This window comes from Colias croceus, chromosome 5 (assembly GCF_905220415.1).
Source record: "Colias croceus chromosome 5, ilColCroc2.1".
NCBI classification, from domain to species: Eukaryota; Metazoa; Arthropoda; class Insecta; order Lepidoptera; family Pieridae; genus Colias; species Colias croceus.
The window spans coordinates 5,213,587-5,232,395 of NC_059541.1; the positions used below are offsets into that span (position 1 = coordinate 5,213,587).

General features: G+C 33.9%; 1 protein-coding gene across 13 annotated transcripts; it reads left to right on the forward strand.

The window, feature by feature from the left end:
- Positions 1-55: 55 nt before the first annotated feature.
- On the forward strand, positions 56-17,439 carry LOC123692007 (dynamin-1-like protein). Of its 13 annotated transcripts, none has more exons than XM_045636610.1 (17): positions 56-310; positions 558-702; positions 1,585-1,793; positions 1,932-2,142; positions 2,846-2,955; positions 3,239-3,376; positions 3,894-4,134; positions 4,366-4,511; positions 6,447-6,503; positions 6,648-6,878; positions 7,952-8,113; positions 10,507-10,581; positions 10,977-11,048; positions 12,905-13,028; positions 13,777-13,872; positions 15,306-15,517; positions 15,927-17,439. In XM_045636610.1, exons 1-17 carry the CDS (start codon positions 209-211, stop codon positions 15,981-15,983), a joined length of 2,388 nt encoding a protein of 795 aa, XP_045492566.1. In that variant the 5' UTR covers positions 56-208; the 3' UTR covers positions 15,984-17,439. The 13 variants fall into 13 exon arrangements, with proteins under 13 accessions (XP_045492566.1, XP_045492567.1, XP_045492568.1 ...); XM_045636611.1 differs by having other exon boundaries at positions 6,447-6,491; positions 6,636-6,878; XM_045636612.1 differs by lacking the exon at positions 10,977-11,048.
- Positions 17,440-18,809: the final 1,370 nt, after the last annotated feature.

Here is an 18,809-nt window from a genome sequence, read left to right on the forward strand (position 1 = left end):
AATTTCAACATAGTGGTAGAATATTATAATAGTGGTAGAAAATAATATTTCGGATTATGGTAACCCTCAAATTCAATATGGCCGATTTTTACCGGTCAGTTATTGTGTTTTGATATTAATTAATAAATTGCATGAAAAGATAAAAAAGGAGCATAGTCATTTGTTCATAAATAATAAATTTTAGCATATTTTGATTTAATCAATAATTATGGAAGCACTTATACCAGTTATTAACAAATTACAAGACGTTTTCAATACTGTTGGAGCTGATGCCATTCAATTACCTCAAATTGTCGTGTTGGGAACCCAGGTAATTTTTTAAGAAATAGATACTCACTATATAAAAAAAGATAATATTTAATTTCGATTTTAAAGAAAGCAAAATTGAAAAAAATATAATAAGGTGGTTATGTAAATATGTCAATCCCATTCATTGTCCTCAATAAATCAATTCATCTCCTGTCAATAACTAATTGTAGGAAAATCTTTATTTGCCTTTTAATTGAATACTCATATTCTAAATGTATATTCGCTTTAAAAAATGTTTCTTTGTTTAGAGTTCTGGTAAGAGTTCCGTTATAGAAAGTCTTGTTGGAAAATCTTTCTTGCCTCGGGGACCTGGAATTGTAACACGCCGTCCTCTTATTCTTCAATTAGTATACAGCCCAAAAGAAAGCAAGGAACATCGGTCAGCTGAAGAAGGTATTATAAATTCAAACTTTGGACTTAAAAATTTTTTGAATAAAGAAATTAACTATGGTCTGAAACATTGTTAGCAAAAACAAAATAAGTCCTTCCAAAAATTACAAAGTCATATTTTAATTTTTAGTAAATGTTATTATTCGGAATTGGGTAACAAAACTAAAGGTTAAAAAATCAGTAGATCAATGAATCAGACGCTTGTTTACATTTTTTAACAAAGAAATCCAAGGCTTTGTTGTGTCTTGTTATGTATTGTTAGCAAACTCAATGTCATTCACACAACGATTATTGCAACTTGATCCCACACTTGTATTAACTAGATCAATAAATACATCCTCATTTAATGCAACCTTCACATTATGCATATAGTTATGCTAAGAAACTTAATTCAAATTGCTATAAAGGTGCAATATACTTGATAATAGTTCATTGTCATGTTAAAATATCATTAATAGATTGCTAATTTTAGAATACATTTATGCTATCGGTGCAAATATTTTATTTATCTCTATGATTAATAAGTAAACTATTTATTTGTACTACTGCATTATCTCCTGCCATTTATTTTCATGTTTGTATCATGCATACCATGATTATTCCATAGTAGAATGTAATATATTAAAAAATATTTTTATTTATAATAACTTCAGTAATTAGAAGCCAGGAGTCTGGGACAGAATCGTGGAACCCAATTACCCAAATATCTAAATCAGTTTTTTCCTCAGGTTAGTGTGGACAAGTATCCTGTCAGATTTTCCTGTTAACGCTGTATTTGTGTAGTTAATTAATATTATGTTTTCTCAATGTGTCCTTGTCCTGTTAATAAAGAGCATTATAACTAGTATTATTTAATTATTTGCTAAGATTAAAATATTGTTTAAGGTACAATCAATTTGGAAGAATGGGGCAAATTTCTGCATACCAAGGAGAAAATTTACACAGATTTCGATCAAATAAGACAAGAAATAGAAAGAGAGACGGACCGCATGGCTGGAAGCAACAAAGGAATTTGTCCAGAACCGATCAATTTAAAGATATATTCAACCAAAGTTGTGAATCTTACACTTGTAGATTTGCCTGGCATCACAAAGGTAATTTCTAATAGATTTTTTTATTTACAACTGTGCTTGTGAATAAGCAAAAAAGTTTTATCAAAGTTTAAATGGCACAAGTGGCTGTATAATTTGTACCAATTAACTAGATTTTAAGATTATTTGAATTTATTATAGGTACCAATAGGTGATCAACCGGAGGATATTGAGAATCAAATCAGAAATCTCATAATAAAACACATAGCTAATCCAAATTCAATAATACTTGCTGTAACAGCCGCAAATACTGATATGGCTACAAGTGAAGCCATAAAGATGGCTAAAGAAGTTGATCCAGATGGAAGACGAACTTTGGCTGTGGTTACTAAGTTAGACTTGATGGACGCAGGTATGATTATCAATATTAATACTAGATACAAATCAGAATTTAACAAAACTACAAAAAATAATTGTTTATTATGTAACCCCACATTTAGTTTTAAATATGAAAGTTTTATTATAGAAAATGTTGTCCAGTCAAATGATTGTAATTATAATCTATTTGCATAATTATATTACCTTGTAAATTCTATAACATTATTAGTGTAGGCCCATAAAATTTTAATTTTTTCTACATAATTATGTTAAGCCTATTAGTAGGAGATTATATGGGATCTTTGGTCATTCATGTGTTTACAGGTTGAAAATTATAGTTTGCAAACAAAACATATTTCTTAACATAGAATATAAACAGAAATATCTTGACGCTATACTCAATGATAAAAAAGAAAAATTATTCTAAAATTTAATTCTCAATTCTTTCGAAAATGGCTAGTGTAACATCCTCCAGGCCCCATTTACATCTAACACGAATATGAGAAAATACACATGAATCAAGTAATAAGGATCATATAAATGGCAAATTAAGCAATTTTATTTGGTAAATTATACATAAGAATGTATAATTTTTTTTCAAGAACATAATTCTTAACATTTTTTCATTTTGAGTTTGAGACCTTGTTTTATAAGCAGGTATACTTTTACAATTCATGTTTATTTATCTAAATATTTTAATTTTTATCAACCTCTAACCACAACAATTACTATTTCAGGAACTGACGCTATAGACATTCTGTGTGGGCGTGTGATACCAGTGAAACTGGGAATTATTGGTGTTGTCAATAGATCACAGCAAGATATCATTGATAAGAAAACTATTACGGTTGTATTTTCGCTTCTATCTTTACCGAATTGTGGCTTATCTTTTAGAAAAATTTGAGAGTTTATCTAAATTCCATTTATCTTTATTGAGTTTTGTCTAAAAATACTCAATAATTGCAATTTCTAGCATTATTTTGCAAGTAAAAGTTTGAGTGAAAGTAAATTTTCAGATACCATAAAAATGCTGGAAAAAAAATCTTATAACAATACAGAATTAAAACAATGTTGACTGAAATTAGTATTTTATCATTATATTATTTTCTTACCCATTCTTTGTTTGATAGGATTCATTGAAAGATGAAGCTACCTACCTCCAAAGAAAGTATCCTACTATTGCAACTCGGAACGGCACGCCGTATTTGGCGAAGACCTTAAATAGGCTGTTAATGCACCATATACGGGACTGTTTACCGGAACTGAAGGTAATCTATACTAATATTATAAAGCTGAAGAGCTTGTATGTTTGAACGCGTAATCTCGGGAACTACCTGTCAGATTTTGAATTCTTTTGGTGTTAGATAGCCCATTTATCGAGGAAGACTATAGGCTATATATCATCTCGCTAAGACCAACAGGAGCGGAGCACTGCGGGTAAAACCGCGGAGCACAGCTAGTTATTAATACAATCCATAGATTACTGTATATATTACACATAGTAATACAGTTAAACAGTGACCTTGATATATCAATTGATATTCAAGTAATGTAAACTAGTAACATTCAGGTTTACTTTTAATAGTAATGGTTCACTAATTATTCAGTTCAAACTGTAAAAAACTAAATAAGTAGCAAAGTCAAAGTATAATGAATATTAATCTTAAGTTTTTTTTACTACTAAAGATATTTTTGGCATTATAATTAAAAACTGTTCTGTTATCTTAATTATTAAATTATAGAGCTGTATTTAATTTTAATTAATATAATTACATATGCTTCTAGGTTAGAGTAAATGTGATGATATCTCAATTCCAATCTCTTCTCAACTCATATGGAGAAGACGTATCAGACAAGTCCCAGACTCTGCTACAAATTATCACCAAGTTTGCGAGTGCATATTGCTCCACTATCGAGGGTACTGCGAGAAATATTGAAACAACTGAACTGTGTGGTGGTGCTAGAATATGCTATATTTTCCATGAAACCTTTGGACGCACTTTGGATTCCATTCATCCGTTAGTTGGTAAGAACAGTTATATTACTTATGAAAGTAAAGTTAAAATCATTGAATAATGTTAAACTTTTTGTGGACATTCTATATTATCAATATTAAGCAAGACATCTCATAAAACTAATAAAAACTATACATCCTAAACTTGTTGATAGAAAACAAAATTGTATTCTATCAATAGTTTCATCATGAGTTAAATAAAAAAAAAATCGAAGAAAGATTAATATTTGTTATATTTTTAAGGTTTATCTCGTATGGATATTCTAACTGCGATACGTAACGCGACCGGCCCTCGACCGGCGCTGTTTGTGCCTGAAGTGTCATTCGAATTGCTAGTCAAGAGGCAGATAAGGAGATTAGAAGATCCTTCTTTGCGTTGTGTTGAATTGGTAAGATATTAAAAGTGTAAATATTATCGAAACATGATACATAGCATGATATTTCAAATTCAGTGAAGCGTGGAGATGTGCTCATGAGCGTGATAAAGTCGTCTTATATTTCGATTGTTTTATCAAAAACAATGAAGTATAATACTTATATTTTATAAACCTGTAGCATTACCTGCTTCTATTATTAAAACAATTTGCATTTACTTTATTGCACTAAAGATCTGTTTGATGCATATAGGCTAAAATCTCTAAGTTCAACAGATACAACTTGGGATGTTTTACTAAGAGAGCATACTCTTCCCTAAAAGGCAGGTAACACACCTGCAACCGTACAGTGGATGATTATGGGCAGCGCCAGTGACGGATTAAGACTACTAGATGCCCTAAGCAATCCATGCCTGTGGGCCCCCCTATCCGTATGTCAACTAGAATCGGTCTTTAAACCTTTACCGCCTAAAAACATTAGTTTTTTGTAAAATAAGATGATGAGATGTAACGTACTTTAGAAGTGGAGTAGGTGCGACAATAATAAAAACCAAAGCATAATTGATTTATTTATTAAAATGCGCCTTGCGGCTTTTCCGAGCATTGAATTCACGCAAGATAGTAAGTATTAACGTCTAACGTTTTTAGCATATCGGACTCTATGTACAATATCGATAAATAATTATCGAGCCTTTCTTGTATCATCTTTGTCCTTTTTTAATTTTTTAATATTTTTAATTTTGAAAAAGAACGTTCCCCTGAGCAGTTTGTAATCATAAGCGATAAAAAATATACGCATAGCCCGGTCAATTTAAACCAAAAAATGAGGGTGAAGTTACATAAAGTCCCAACAAGCTGAATTTCTGTGAAGTTGTTCAAAACATAATTATAAACAATGTCTAAAAGTTCCCCATCATTCCCCTGTAAAGAAAAAAAATTATTCAAGGTCAAAGGTCAAAAAAATGAGTTTTTCGCTATTTTCAGCAAAACGGTAAGTTTTATCATAAAAGTACTTCAGACAAAAATTGTAGATCATAAAATTATCTATAAAAAATGTATCAATACTTTTTTTCTTACGAGCCACCGTTTCTGAGATATAACGATTCAAAAAGTTATAAAAGTTGTTATCGTCATAATATGCACACGTTTCCACGCCACCTATGAGGTAGTGTACTTAGCGCTTTTTTTTAACGATGTTTTTTTAACAACTTTTATAACTTTTTGAATCGTTTCACAATTACTCCAAAAACAAAACATTTGATTTGCGGAGGCGCCAGGCTTGGGGCCCGCGGGGAAGGAGTGGTTTGTGATTGGCTGAACCTCATATGGACGTAATATTACACTATCAAAAAAAAAGTTTTATACAATTAATAAATTGTCATGCTTCCTGCCCTGTAGACTTTTTTGTTTATAATTTTTTAACATAAATCCAACAAAAAAGCATGTCGGCCATGATACGAAATTCATTATATATTATTTTTTTATGATTAATGACTATCACATCATGTCGTAAGCATTTCCATTATGGCTGTAACAAGAATTTCGCATTGTGGATCTAACGATGACCATGTGGAGTTATAATTTTACATTCAATGAATGATTTCGGTCTATGTGCATAACCTAAAAATTATTATGTTTAGGTTTATATATCTCTATTTATTTAATGTAACAAGTGATAACTGCGTTAAAAACAACCGACTTCAAACTTGCACTTGCAACATTTACAAATACAGACAAAAATGCTCATAAAATAAAAACTATTGGGCCTTTCCGAATAAAATTTTTATGGGACCAATTCGACACCATCCCGCATCGAACAAAAAAAGAATCACGTAAATCGGTTCAGAAAACTCGGAGTAATCGGTGTACATACATAAAAAAAAAACATACCGGCCGAATTGATAACCTCCTCCTTTTTTTGAAGTCGGTTAATTATAACCATGTGTTCAGGTGCACGAGGAGATGCAGCGCATCGTGCAGCACTGCGGCACGGAGGTGCAGCAGGAGATGCTGCGGTTCCCGCGGCTGCACCAGCGCATCGTGGACGTGGTCACGCAGCTGCTGCGCACGCGCCTGCCCGCCACCAACTCTATGGTGAGCGCCGTGTGTGTGTGTGTCTGTGTGCACTGCGGCACGGAGGTGCAGCAGGAGATGCTGCGGTTCCCGCGGCTGCACCAGCGCATCGTGGACGTGGTCACGCAGCTGCTGCGCACGCGCCTGCCCGCCACCAACTCTATGGTGAGCGCCGTGTGTGTGTGTGTCTGTGTGCACTGCGGCACGGAGGTGCAGCAGGAGATGCTGCGGTTCCCGCGGCTGCACCAGCGCATCGTGGACGTGGTCACGCAGCTGCTGCGCACGCGCCTGCCCGCCACCAACTCTATGGTGAGCGCCGTGTGTGTGTGTGTCTGTGTGCACTGCGCCACGGAGTGGCGTACATACATACGAAGAAACTGGACTTCACACTTATTTTTTATACATACTACACTTCACCATTTTGTTGAACCCATTAAATCACTAACACTATTGATAAATTTTTAAAGAAATGAAAAAATTAGACCACAAAGAGAAGAAAGGTTTTCAAACCCACGTCTTTTACCCCAGCAAGGCGTTAGACACGGATTCGATAACCTTTAAAAAATCTATTCTTAAAAAAATCTCATACAGCATTTGTATTCTTAAGCGGAATATCAAACTAAAAGTTTTGAATATCATTTTTGATACAATTTTCAACATATACAAATCTAAAAGAATTCATAATCTGAAGAATCAAAAGTTCGACGACAGTGTCATCCGCCAACCTGCACTTGGCCAGCGTGGTGGGTTATGACCCAAGTCCCAGCAGTGGGAACGTATATGGGCTGATGATGATGATAATAAATGTTGCAGGCTTTGAGATAATATTACTACGTATGGAGGAGACACAGATTTTGTTCGTAAAATCTGTGCGCCATTTTTTTGCTCTAAGTTTTAAAAATTATTATCTAGTTAGGTACAGTACGCGTCACGTAAAAAGAACGCTGGATGAAAATGATGGGGTGTGTTTGCGCATGGATCGAGTTTTACACGTAAGCTATGTGCCGATTGTTTTTTTTTTTTTTTTTTTTAACTAGGCTCGCGAATTGTGGCTTCTCAACTACCTATTTGTTATTCTTATTGGTATAAGAATGAGGTGGTCCTCATAACACCAAATAGACCGATAAATCGCCAATGCGCAGCTTAACCGTCAGCGTTCTTTTTACTTGACGCGACTTATACTTACCAATGACAGTTATTTCTTTGCACTTTTACGTAATATTTGTGCAATATCGTAACACACACGAAGGCATATTTGATGCGTTTCACTTTAAAACAAATAAAAAATGAGCGTGCAGTTACGCCATATGGCGTATGTTGAGCGGGACATAAGTGATGTAGGCGGTGTCGTCTCCATAATATGTATATCTCAATGGTTGCAGGTGGAGAATTTAGTGGCGATCGAGCTGGCGTATATCAACACGAAGCACCCGGACTTCCACCGCGAGGCCGCACTCGTGTCGGGTCTGCTGAAGAGCACGGACGGGCTGGACGACCGCAGGCCGCTGAGACCTGCACCCTCACCGGTACACGCCGTTGTTAAAGTATTATGATTATTTATTTATTTATTTGTTTATGTGTGGTTGGTTTGGAAGTATACTAACACGACGTTGTTTATTTTCTCAGTTTGCTGGTTTATGGGTGGTTCGTGTGATAGGTACTAATCGAGTATGTGATGTAAAATAACGTTAGTTACGAACTCATGTCGGGTCTGCTGAAGAGCACAGCGTTGTTAAAGTATTATGATTATTTATTTATTTATATATTGGAGGTGTACTAAAACGACGTTGTTAAAATAATATTGTTATAATTTACTATTGAAATTTGCTTTTCTGGTTAGTTGGATGTCTTGGAGGTCTACTAACGCCGCGTTGTTTATTTACTTACTTGGTCTAATGATTTCTGGGTGGTTTGGATAGGTACTAATCAAGTATTCAGTAACGTAACGATATAGAAGCGGTTGTCAGGTCGGATGAAAATGCTGATGAAGTGCAGTAACGTAAGTAAGTTTTGGCTCTTAGATTAAGGATTGGTCTCCGCGCGCGCTACGACTAGATACCGCCGGCGTACTCGAAAAATGCGGCAACTAAAAGTACGCCGAATTCGGCGTACCCGAGCCAGTCGTGTCACAAGCATTGTGTGGAGAGGGCGTACCGATAGTTTCTAAAGATTTTGGACAAAACCTGAAGTAAAATGCCTGTTTGTGCCATAAAACTGTATAAAAAAATACAACAAAAAATAAGAAAGACACTGGGATCACGTACCATCAGGAATAATCGTATTATTCGATATTTCACCTGTACTTTGAAAATGTTGCTTACGAAAATACGACGCCATTTAGTGTTGCCGTACTGCATATCCCCAAAACACACTTTTAATTTGAACTAATTTTATTCATAATGTTTTTTTTTTTTCAATACTATTACTAACGCATATATTAAAAAATGATAATAACAATAATTTATTTCTGTTTAACCTTGTTTAACTGACTCATATATATTTTTTTTTATTACCGCTTTTTTACTTTTAAACGACCTTTGTGACTATAGTATAGTGGCATTGCAAGTGGATTTGAGTCGCATGTTCATGGGTTCGATTCCCGCCAAGGCCAAAATGAAGTAAACATATTTTTCAAATTTCTTTCCAAGATAGCCCATTTCCCATTTATGAGGTAAAATTTATGTAGCTGGCAGTACAATTCTTCACACACACTAGCGTCCTTACAAATCGCCTTACACACACTACAGAACTGAGTTGCCGCACTCACGGAGCTATTGTTTTTAGGTGGAGCGGTATCTAGTCGTAGCGCGCGCGTGGAGACCAATCCATAATCTAAGTTTTGGCTATTGAATAGATGGAATAAAGATAGCGTTCCACAAAGAATGCAATGTACCTGCGGTGTGTTAGGCGATTCGCGCGATAGAATAAAGTTCACAGTTGTATAGCGGTTGCGAGAGAACTTTTGGTTTTGGTTGCTGTTACTAAACTAACTTTCACTGATTCTAAATAACATAGAGTATTTAACTCAACACTGTCACTAATCATTTGGGCTGTATTGATTAATTAACTTCTTGAATAACTGTTTTTACTGGCTAATTAATATATAACAATGTTACAAATCATATTTATTTATCTTAATATATATAAATCTCGTGTCACAATGTTTGTCCTCAATAGACTCCTAAACCACTTAACCGATTATAATAAAATTCGCACACCATGTGCAGTTCGATCCAACTTGAGAGATAGGATAGTTTAAATCTCAAATCGTTTTAGAGAAAGCGGGCGGAGCCGCGGGCGGTAAGCTAGTCATATATAAGAATTGTTGTCTGCTAGTGACACTGTCGCAAATAATGTGTTTATTTTTAGATATATACTAATCAACTGCATATTATAAAGAGTGCATGATTGATTTATTAATTCTTGTCTCTCTAAATGACTTACACATTACATTGCGTAATTATGTGATTAACTGTTATAAATATAAATACTTATATAAACTTTGTCTTTAAACTGCATTTGATGAGGAATTAAGTAAGGAAACCTATACAATATTATATGATAGCATGTTTTGATTTCAAGTACTAATTTTAAGATATTTACGTATTTAGAGAGCTGATTAATATAGTATGATATATTGATTATTTTAAAATTCAACTAAGAAAAATATATAGAAACTAGCTATCCACCCGCGGCATCGCCCGCGCAGTCAAAGAAGAACCCGCATAGTTCCCGTTCCCGTGGGATTTCCGGGATAAAATCTATCCTATGTCCTTTCTCGGGTATCAAAATATCTCTCAACCAAATTTCATACAAATTGGTTCAGTAGTTAAGGCGTGATTGAGTAACAGATAAACAGACAGAGTTACTTTCACATTTATAATATTAGTATGGAATATATATAAGTTTTAAACAGCCTTTCCATTTCTGTGTATAGCAATTTCTTCGACAAATGGGTGAAAGAGGGTCCACTCTGGTATACCTAGCGAATATATGGGAGAACTACTCTCAGGTAATAATCTGTAGCGTTCTGTGTGAACTTTACATACACCATTTGGACATTGCTTTGTACCATGTGGGCTCTCTTTCACTCTAATCACGATTTTCATGTCATTACAGATATTATCACAGCGAATGTGCATCTAATAGATTTTATCGCGAAATGATGCATAATTTTTCATCAAACGTGTAGAAAAATAGATGGTTATTTTATTAAAAAATTACTATTTAATTGTAAATTCAGAATAATATAGCATACAGAACATCGATTAACCTTTCTTTATCATTTAGACCAATTGCTGTAATATTTGTAAATCTGTTGCTGTAAACTTTTCTATGTTTTTTTTTTTTTGCGTACTGAATTTTTCTTGCCACCATCAAGACTAACTTCACTTGGGTACATTTCAGCAAGTGCCCGCGATCACTGACGGCCACGAGAACAGATCGCCGCAGTCGCGCGAATCGCCTAACACGCCGCAGGTACATTTCACTGTTTGAGCGCTAGTTTAGCCCGCGACGTTGCTTGCACTTTTTTAATTGGCATCGTTTATCGTTATTAAGTTATATTTGCAACTAGCTTTCCACCCGCGGCTTCGGCCGCTGTAGCTAAAACCTAATAAATAGCACATACCTATAAACCTTCCTCTTCAATCACTATATCTGTTAAAAAACCCGCAAATACATTGCGTACTTAAAGATTTAAGCAAACAAAAGGAGATAGAGACAGAAAAAGCGATTGTTTTATACCATGTAGTGATTAGATTCAGCATCTATGATTCCATATATTTTATCGAATTACATCAAAATCAAGCCAATAGTTTATTAATAGAATCATTATGGATATGCGATTATCTTCGCTCGAATATTGATAGTATGGACATTGCACTATAACTTCATTTCATTACATCCATATCAACTAGAGTAACCTATGTCTTAAGAAGTAACTACTAGACGTGAGACGAATGAAATTTAAGCATGTAAAATTATACTTATGAAAATTAAAATTATAATAACTACATGGCCACTCTTATTGAATATTTAAATATTACTATACTGATAAATGTGATTAATTGAACACTATAATACCTTACATATTTCTGTACACCAATAGTTACCAGAGTGTACAATATTAACAGGGAAGGAGATTTATCTATACATATAATAAATCTGTAGAAGGGTCAATTCTGTACATTGAAAATATTGAAAAAACCGGCCAAGTGCGAGTCGGGCTCGCGCACAAAGGGTTCCGTAGCAGCAAATATAATAAACTTATTATTTACAGTTAAATCAACCTATCTCAAAAACTATAAGAGATACTTTGATCAAACCAAAAATCGTTGAAAGAGTTAATTAGCATGCATCACCTCTATTTTTTTTAGAATTTTATACCCCGTAGTTATAAAAATAGAGGGGGGGGGACATACTTTTTACGACTTTGAGAGCTGATATCTCAAAAACCGTTCACTTTAAGAAAAATGTTTTTTAGAAAACTTTATATCATTTTAAAAGACCTTTCCATTGATACCCCACACGGGTATGTACATCGAAAAAAAAAATTTCATCCCTCAGTTACATGTATGGGGGGCCCCACCCCCAATTCTTTTTTTTACTATTTAGTGTCATATTTTTGTAGCGGTTCATACAACACATATTCCCATCAAATTTCATCACTGTAGTACTTATAGTTTCCGAGTAAATCGGCTGTGACAGACGGACAGACGGACAGACGGACATGACGAAACTATAAGGGTTCCGTTTTTGCCATTTTGGCTACGGAACCCTAAAAATAACTAGCAACTAGTGTTACTGGATCGATACCAAACCCAAATATGTGATTAAAAAAATTTTTGTCTGTCTGTCTGTCTGTCTGTCTGTATGTGAAGACATCACGTGAAAACTACCGGTTCGATTTCGATGAAACTTGGTATAATTATACCTTATTATCCTGGGCGTAAAATAGGATACTTTTTATCCTGGAAAAATACGTAGAAAAAAAATTAATCTCAATTTTTCAGTTATCCATAGACGTTGTTCTGTAGTAGGTACCGCGAACACACGTTGCGTATTATTATAGACCTAGCCGTATTTGGGTCCAATAGATATTTATAAGATTTCATTGTCCGAGTTACTCAAAATGGAGAAATAAACCATCCACGCAAAGACCGACATCCGCGCGGACGGAGTCGCGGGCGGATGTCGGTCGCTAGTAACAAATAAAACAACCTCTGATGCAGAATATCGTATAATATATGAAAGTTTTAAATAATGGAAACTGTGTATTTTCTTTGTTTTGTACAATAAAGTGTTATAAATAAACAATATTTCCACAACCATAGATGAACGGAAGCCCCGAGAACAAAGCGCTGACTCCACAAAAGCCAGTGAATTTGCTGCCCGAAGTGCCGAGCCACACTTCACGAAAACTCTCTGATAGAGAACAGCATGATTGCGATGTTATTGGTAAGAAATAATTATTTTTATTACTTCTTTCTTTATTAATAATGTCCTAAGACTCTTTTTCTCTTGAATATTGATGTCAGAATGTCTTAAATCTTTATAATATTAAGTGATGAATATGCATTGGCCTTCTGTTTGTTATATTCGTGGTATGAAATTCTTTCTTCTCGTAAATATGTATGTGAAATGTTTAGGTGCACTGAGAATTTTAATAGCAATGAAAGTTATTTGAACTAAATTGACGATCTAATAAACGTTATTCTATTTAAACTAATGATACACAGTTTAAAGCTTTTAGTAAATTTTGTGCATTTATTATTATAAGAAACTTCATATTCTAATGATAATTTTATAACAATGCATGGATAGTTAAAATTAATTTAAAAGTACCAAAAATATTAAAATGTTCCCTGCTAAAATACCACAGCAATCCCACATAACCAATCATCCTAACCCAGACATATAGAAATATTGCATTGCCCAATTGGCGTGGTTTAACCATTAACGTACTATAAGCAACTAGACTGACGATCGCTTGTTTCAAGTGTCCGAACGGCGTTGTATAAACATTCATGGAAATGTACACCTTATTTCGTGGCAGTAATGTTCAAAATCTATTATGTCACTCATTATAAAACTCTGCCTTGTATAAGAATAGGCATAGTTTTGCTTCGGACAATTTTTGAAGGTGATTGTCTGTCTAGTTGTTTATCGTACGTCAGTGGCTTTAACATAAATTTTGTGATGGTAGGTGGACGGAGCGAGAATGGAACTTGTCAAAAAGCTAATCAAAAGACAATAGACGGGATCAGTATGATGCATTTGAATCATATGGGTGATTTAGTCGGTGAGAACTAATAGAGGCGATGTGCAAATAACGCTTACTCATTTCACTAGGTTTCCGACCACCTTTCATCTGAATTGCTGTGTGCTTGTTGCTTGTCTATTTTGGGTTCTTTTTCTATGTACCTACTTGTATTTTTTTTTTCTTGGTGTCAGTTCGCTCTCTAAATCTTTGAATATGACGTACTTTTTGAAAGTCGAATTTAAAATGTAGGGCATGAATTTTGAATGATAGCGAAATGACTAATATTTTTTTATACCCGGCGCGGCCTAAGATGATCCCTATGACACTGACAGTTATTCTCAAGAGACAAACTTGTAATGGCGTCACCATTAAATTAGAAACGTATTGGAGGCATCTAAAAATGGCATTTATTAATTTTTACGTAGCTTTATGCTATTACAATGATATTCCGTTGGCATTATAACAATTCTTAACATTTACGAGAAATTATATCAATCTGACTTTACGTTTACGTCCTTCAAAACTTACATCGTTGGCATTTATCGACTAGTGCGGAAAGTATCGATAAACAAATTTCGATAATGGAAACGAGTTCACATTTTTTCCATGCTTAAGCTATAGTTCATTCACTATTGAATGGAACAGAAGATCGCAGCATAATTAATTAATTAATTTCCGTTCGCGTTAATTTACTTACCTATGATAATATAAGTTATAGAAAAATTAAATGGGGGATTCCATTTTCATGATAAAATAATATACACTGTGTTAAACGGGTTAAAAATTACGAGAAAATGATAAGGTGCATTTTTATGTTTTGGAAAACTTTCGTTTTACTTACCGTTTCGTTTACATAATAGACGTTAAAAATTCATTTTATAATATTTGTAAAAACATGTTTACCGACGTGGCTGAATGCAAACCACGCCTTTGCCTATAAAATAGTAAAGTATCGACACGATCCATCATACGAGCAATCACTAAGACGAACTGTCATAGGGATCATCTTAGGCCGCGCCGGGTATAATCGAGTGCAATATTGGATGTCAGTAGATAGACGTTGTTACTTGTTAGCTAAACGTTCTTTAGTTCAAATTTTATTTCTTCTTATTTCCTAGATTGTAACAATTCTCATTCCTTCTTCAATATGCAACTTTTTTCATTCAGCACCTCTATTCACGAAAATAATTGTTTTTCGGTATGAATTACAAAAATCGGATGACGTCAGATGTACTTAATTTCCACCAGCAATGATATTACATTACAATTATTTTAATTGGAAAATAACTTATCCATTATATATGATAATTTTCGCCAAGGGAAGCATTGCATTCTACCACATAGTTCTACACTTGAACTAATTATTAACACGCACTTACACCTCGCGTATAGTACACGTAACTAACACGTCTTCCACGGGACTACATACAGAATGCACTACCTAAAATATTAATATTATTTTTATTTTCCAGAGAAACTGATCAAATCGTACTTCTACATAGTGCGTAAATCGATACAAGACTCAGTGCCCAAGGCGGTGATGCACTTCCTAGTGAACTATGTGAAAGATAACTTGCAGTCGGAGTTAGTGACTCACTTGTACAAGTCGGACCAAGCGGAGAGTCTGCTCAATGAGAGTGAGCACATCGCGCAGAGGAGGAAGGAGGCGGCTGATATGCTTAAGGTAGATAATAATAGTAAATAGCGTTATTAAATTAAATGTGCGAGGCTTTTTTTAATCAAAAACTCAATAATAGTTAGAAATGATAAATGTATATTGGATTGTTTGTGTAAGCTGCAGCTTAGTTAGTTCTGTTCCATCGATAAAAACAGAAGAAAAGTCGGTTCACTTGTTTCTTAAGTGTGTAATTTGTTTTATATTCAATATAAGACATATCAAATAAGTAACAATGCAAATTATATTTATTTTATTTGTAGTTTTTTTGATACAAAATAAAATTTTGTCAGTCAATTTCTTTAAAAGTTTTGCAGTAAATTAAAAAGTCCTTTTAACATCTTTTTATTTCATTATAAATTATTCGTGTTTTTTTTTAATTATGAATGTCCTAATTTATTTTTCTTTATTTTTCCAGGCTCTGCAGCGCGCCGGGCAAATCATAAGCGAGATCCGAGAGACACACATGTGGTGATGTTCCTCGCGAGACGACTCTAGTCTGTGAATTAGTGAATTTGTACTGTACATACTCGTGTAGCGTAGGCGAATTATGTGCGTTAGGCGTTATTTACTTATATCCCCTTTGTTCTTGCTTGTTTCTGACGTTATGGGCGCGTACAAACTTGGAAAAAGAAAAAATATATTTGATTTTTAATGATCAATGTGATCTATGCATGTATGAAATTTGTCCCAAAGATAAAATGGATTGATTGTTCGATTTATGATTAAAATAAATATTTAATGTTAAATATTTTCATGCTTATACAATAACGAAAAATGAAATAGACTATAGAAATATATTAATAATTGAAAATAATTAAATTTATGTTCAAGAGTTTTTTTTTTTCTTGTTTGTAAGCGCCTTTTGACACATGACAGTTATTTGGAAATTCGTCAGGAAAATAGGAACGAAGCTAATAATATTAGTTAGCTGTTACACTTGATTCTTGTTTCATTAATGGAATAATTTACGTTACGATTTTAGAGAGTTGAGAATGAATTAGGAATTTAGTTTTTTATTGTTTATGCATTAATTTTACTAACGCGGCATCTGCACTCGTGTATTTTATATAAACAAAGGTAGTTTGTAACATAAGACAGTTTAGTCTTAATATTTGCATCAAGTGCAAAATATTAAATTGTTTAGCTACTATAATTATAATGACGCTTTTCGAAATCAGTCCTATTCAAATAACCTTTTGATTTCGTTAAAAGGTTATATGCTTTTGTACTTAGTCGGATTTTGCATGCAAGAAAGATTCATGACTATCATTATATTATTAAAATAAATGAAATGTTAATGGGACTGATTTGTTCATTATTTTCTCAATGTGCACAAACAACCTAGTTACTTCAGTTACCATTTCGCTTGTAGTGTATTTTAAACGCTTTTAAGGTAATTTACGTATCAAGTGTAACATTATTACATTGTAGTGAAAAACAGTGATATTATTTAGGATTCTTATGCCCCTTCCAAAGCGGTAGAATTTGTTGGGTATTTTTTTTTTACATGAATGTTCGGTTAATGGAATTGTGTTAACTGTTCGATTGTTGTGTTTGTTCTTAAAATTATGAGTGAATTATAAATTGATTGCAAACAGGGCTCTTGGTATTGTAGAGTAGATACTCGTTTTGTCTTTCATATATTGGCTATTTTTAGACTTACAGTATGTTTTAATAATAATGGAGTTCCTTTATACATAATGCATGTTTGAAGTCATACTTGTGTCATTGTCGAAACGAAATGTATTTACGATATTGCAAATATAATTTTTATCTTCAAATTAGATTAGTATTCCAATGTTATGCGATATATTTATTGTTATAGTCCGCAGTGTGATGCTATGTGTACCGAAACCAATTGAATGTTACGCAACGTAAGATTGTATTTGAAAGTCTGTTATAAATTAAATAGAATATTGTCACCTTTATTACTGAGTTTTATTTCATTCATACCTTTTTATTTAATTACAAACTCTTAACATAATTTATGCCATTATTTATTTTTTAGGCATATTCCTTAAAAATCAATAAAGTACTTTAGAACCTCAATTATTAAGACCTGAGTGCGCACTAGTAATTAATTTGACGCCCGGCGGAGATATGGAGAGGCGCAGCGCAATGCATTTTTCAATATCAAACTATTATCGACATTTTCCTAATTAAAATAATATTCAAAATCTAATAACAACAATTTATTCCCGAGGAGCACACCTGCTGGGCGCGCCACCGACACCCAAAATGTTCTGTTTCTTCTTTCCTTTACTCTTATTTATTTCCTCTTACTCTTTTACAAGACGTAATGTAATCATGTGCCAGTCCATCATTTTGTTCGCGAATGTACACGTGTATCTCCCGAAAATTTTCAAAACGAATGACGATGAGTGTGTCTAGTAAGCGTAGTCTAGTGCAAGCCCGCGCAACTGCCCTCGGACTCGCGAAACTCGAGCGTCCGCGCGGGTATGCGCTTCGCCAAATCTACGTCGGTCGGCCCTTACGCCCTGATAAAAGTTAAACGCGTCACTACGTGTGTGTGTCCTGTTTGTAGCGTCGTAGCTCCGAACGTATGAACAATACTATTTTTGGAGTTAGCCTTTGCATAAGTATTCCTACTACTATCATTGACAACGGATACAGTATCTTATAAATTTGTAAAGAACAAGGCTTATTATGATTAATCATCTGATATATTTAACTACGCTCTAAACAGTAGGTAACGAGTTTCATATCATTTCATTCTTCTGTGTAAAAGCGACTTTCAAAATAGATGGTGGTTGTAAAAAAAAAATACTGTCCATAAATAAATACTCGTAAAAACATTTTATTTGAGCTTTGAATATGAAAGCGTAGGTACATTTTGTTTAACGTTCAGTATGTCTTATATACCTCTAGAATATCGAACACCCAATATTCTCTACTATTATGTCACCCATCAGCGAAAGCATGTCTCATAATATGTATATGTCGTCAATTGGCCGTTAATTATCTTATTACACTTGACCAAATTATATAGGTCAACTCAGTTAGGCTACTATATAGTTTACAGGAATTATAGGAAATAAAACCGGCCAAGTTCGAGTCGGACTCGCGGGCTCCGAACAAACCTACTTTTTAACTGTGAAATGTTTTAGCAATTTTTCTTATATCTGTGCTAAGACATTGCTTTTAACCAAATTTCAAGACTGTGTTCACGGGAAGTAGGTACAGTGTAAGATTTTGATTCCATAGCATAAACATCTCTTGATTGCGTTGATTTATAAGTTTGACTTTTTCACAGCTTCAAGGGACGGTAGAGTTGAAG

Excerpts from the sequence above, each read along its gene's own strand:
- LOC123692007 (XM_045636610.1), top strand. The coding sequence starts at position 209 with ATGGAAGCACTTATACCAGTTATTAACAAATTACAAGACGTTTTCAAT. Across the intron at positions 703-1,584 it reads ACATCGGTCAGCTGAAGAAG|GTACAATCAATTTGGAAGAA; the intron begins GTATTATAAATT and ends ATATTGTTTAAG. Across the intron at positions 4,512-6,446 it reads CTTTGCGTTGTGTTGAATTG|GTGCACGAGGAGATGCAGCG; the intron begins GTAAGATATTAA and ends CCATGTGTTCAG.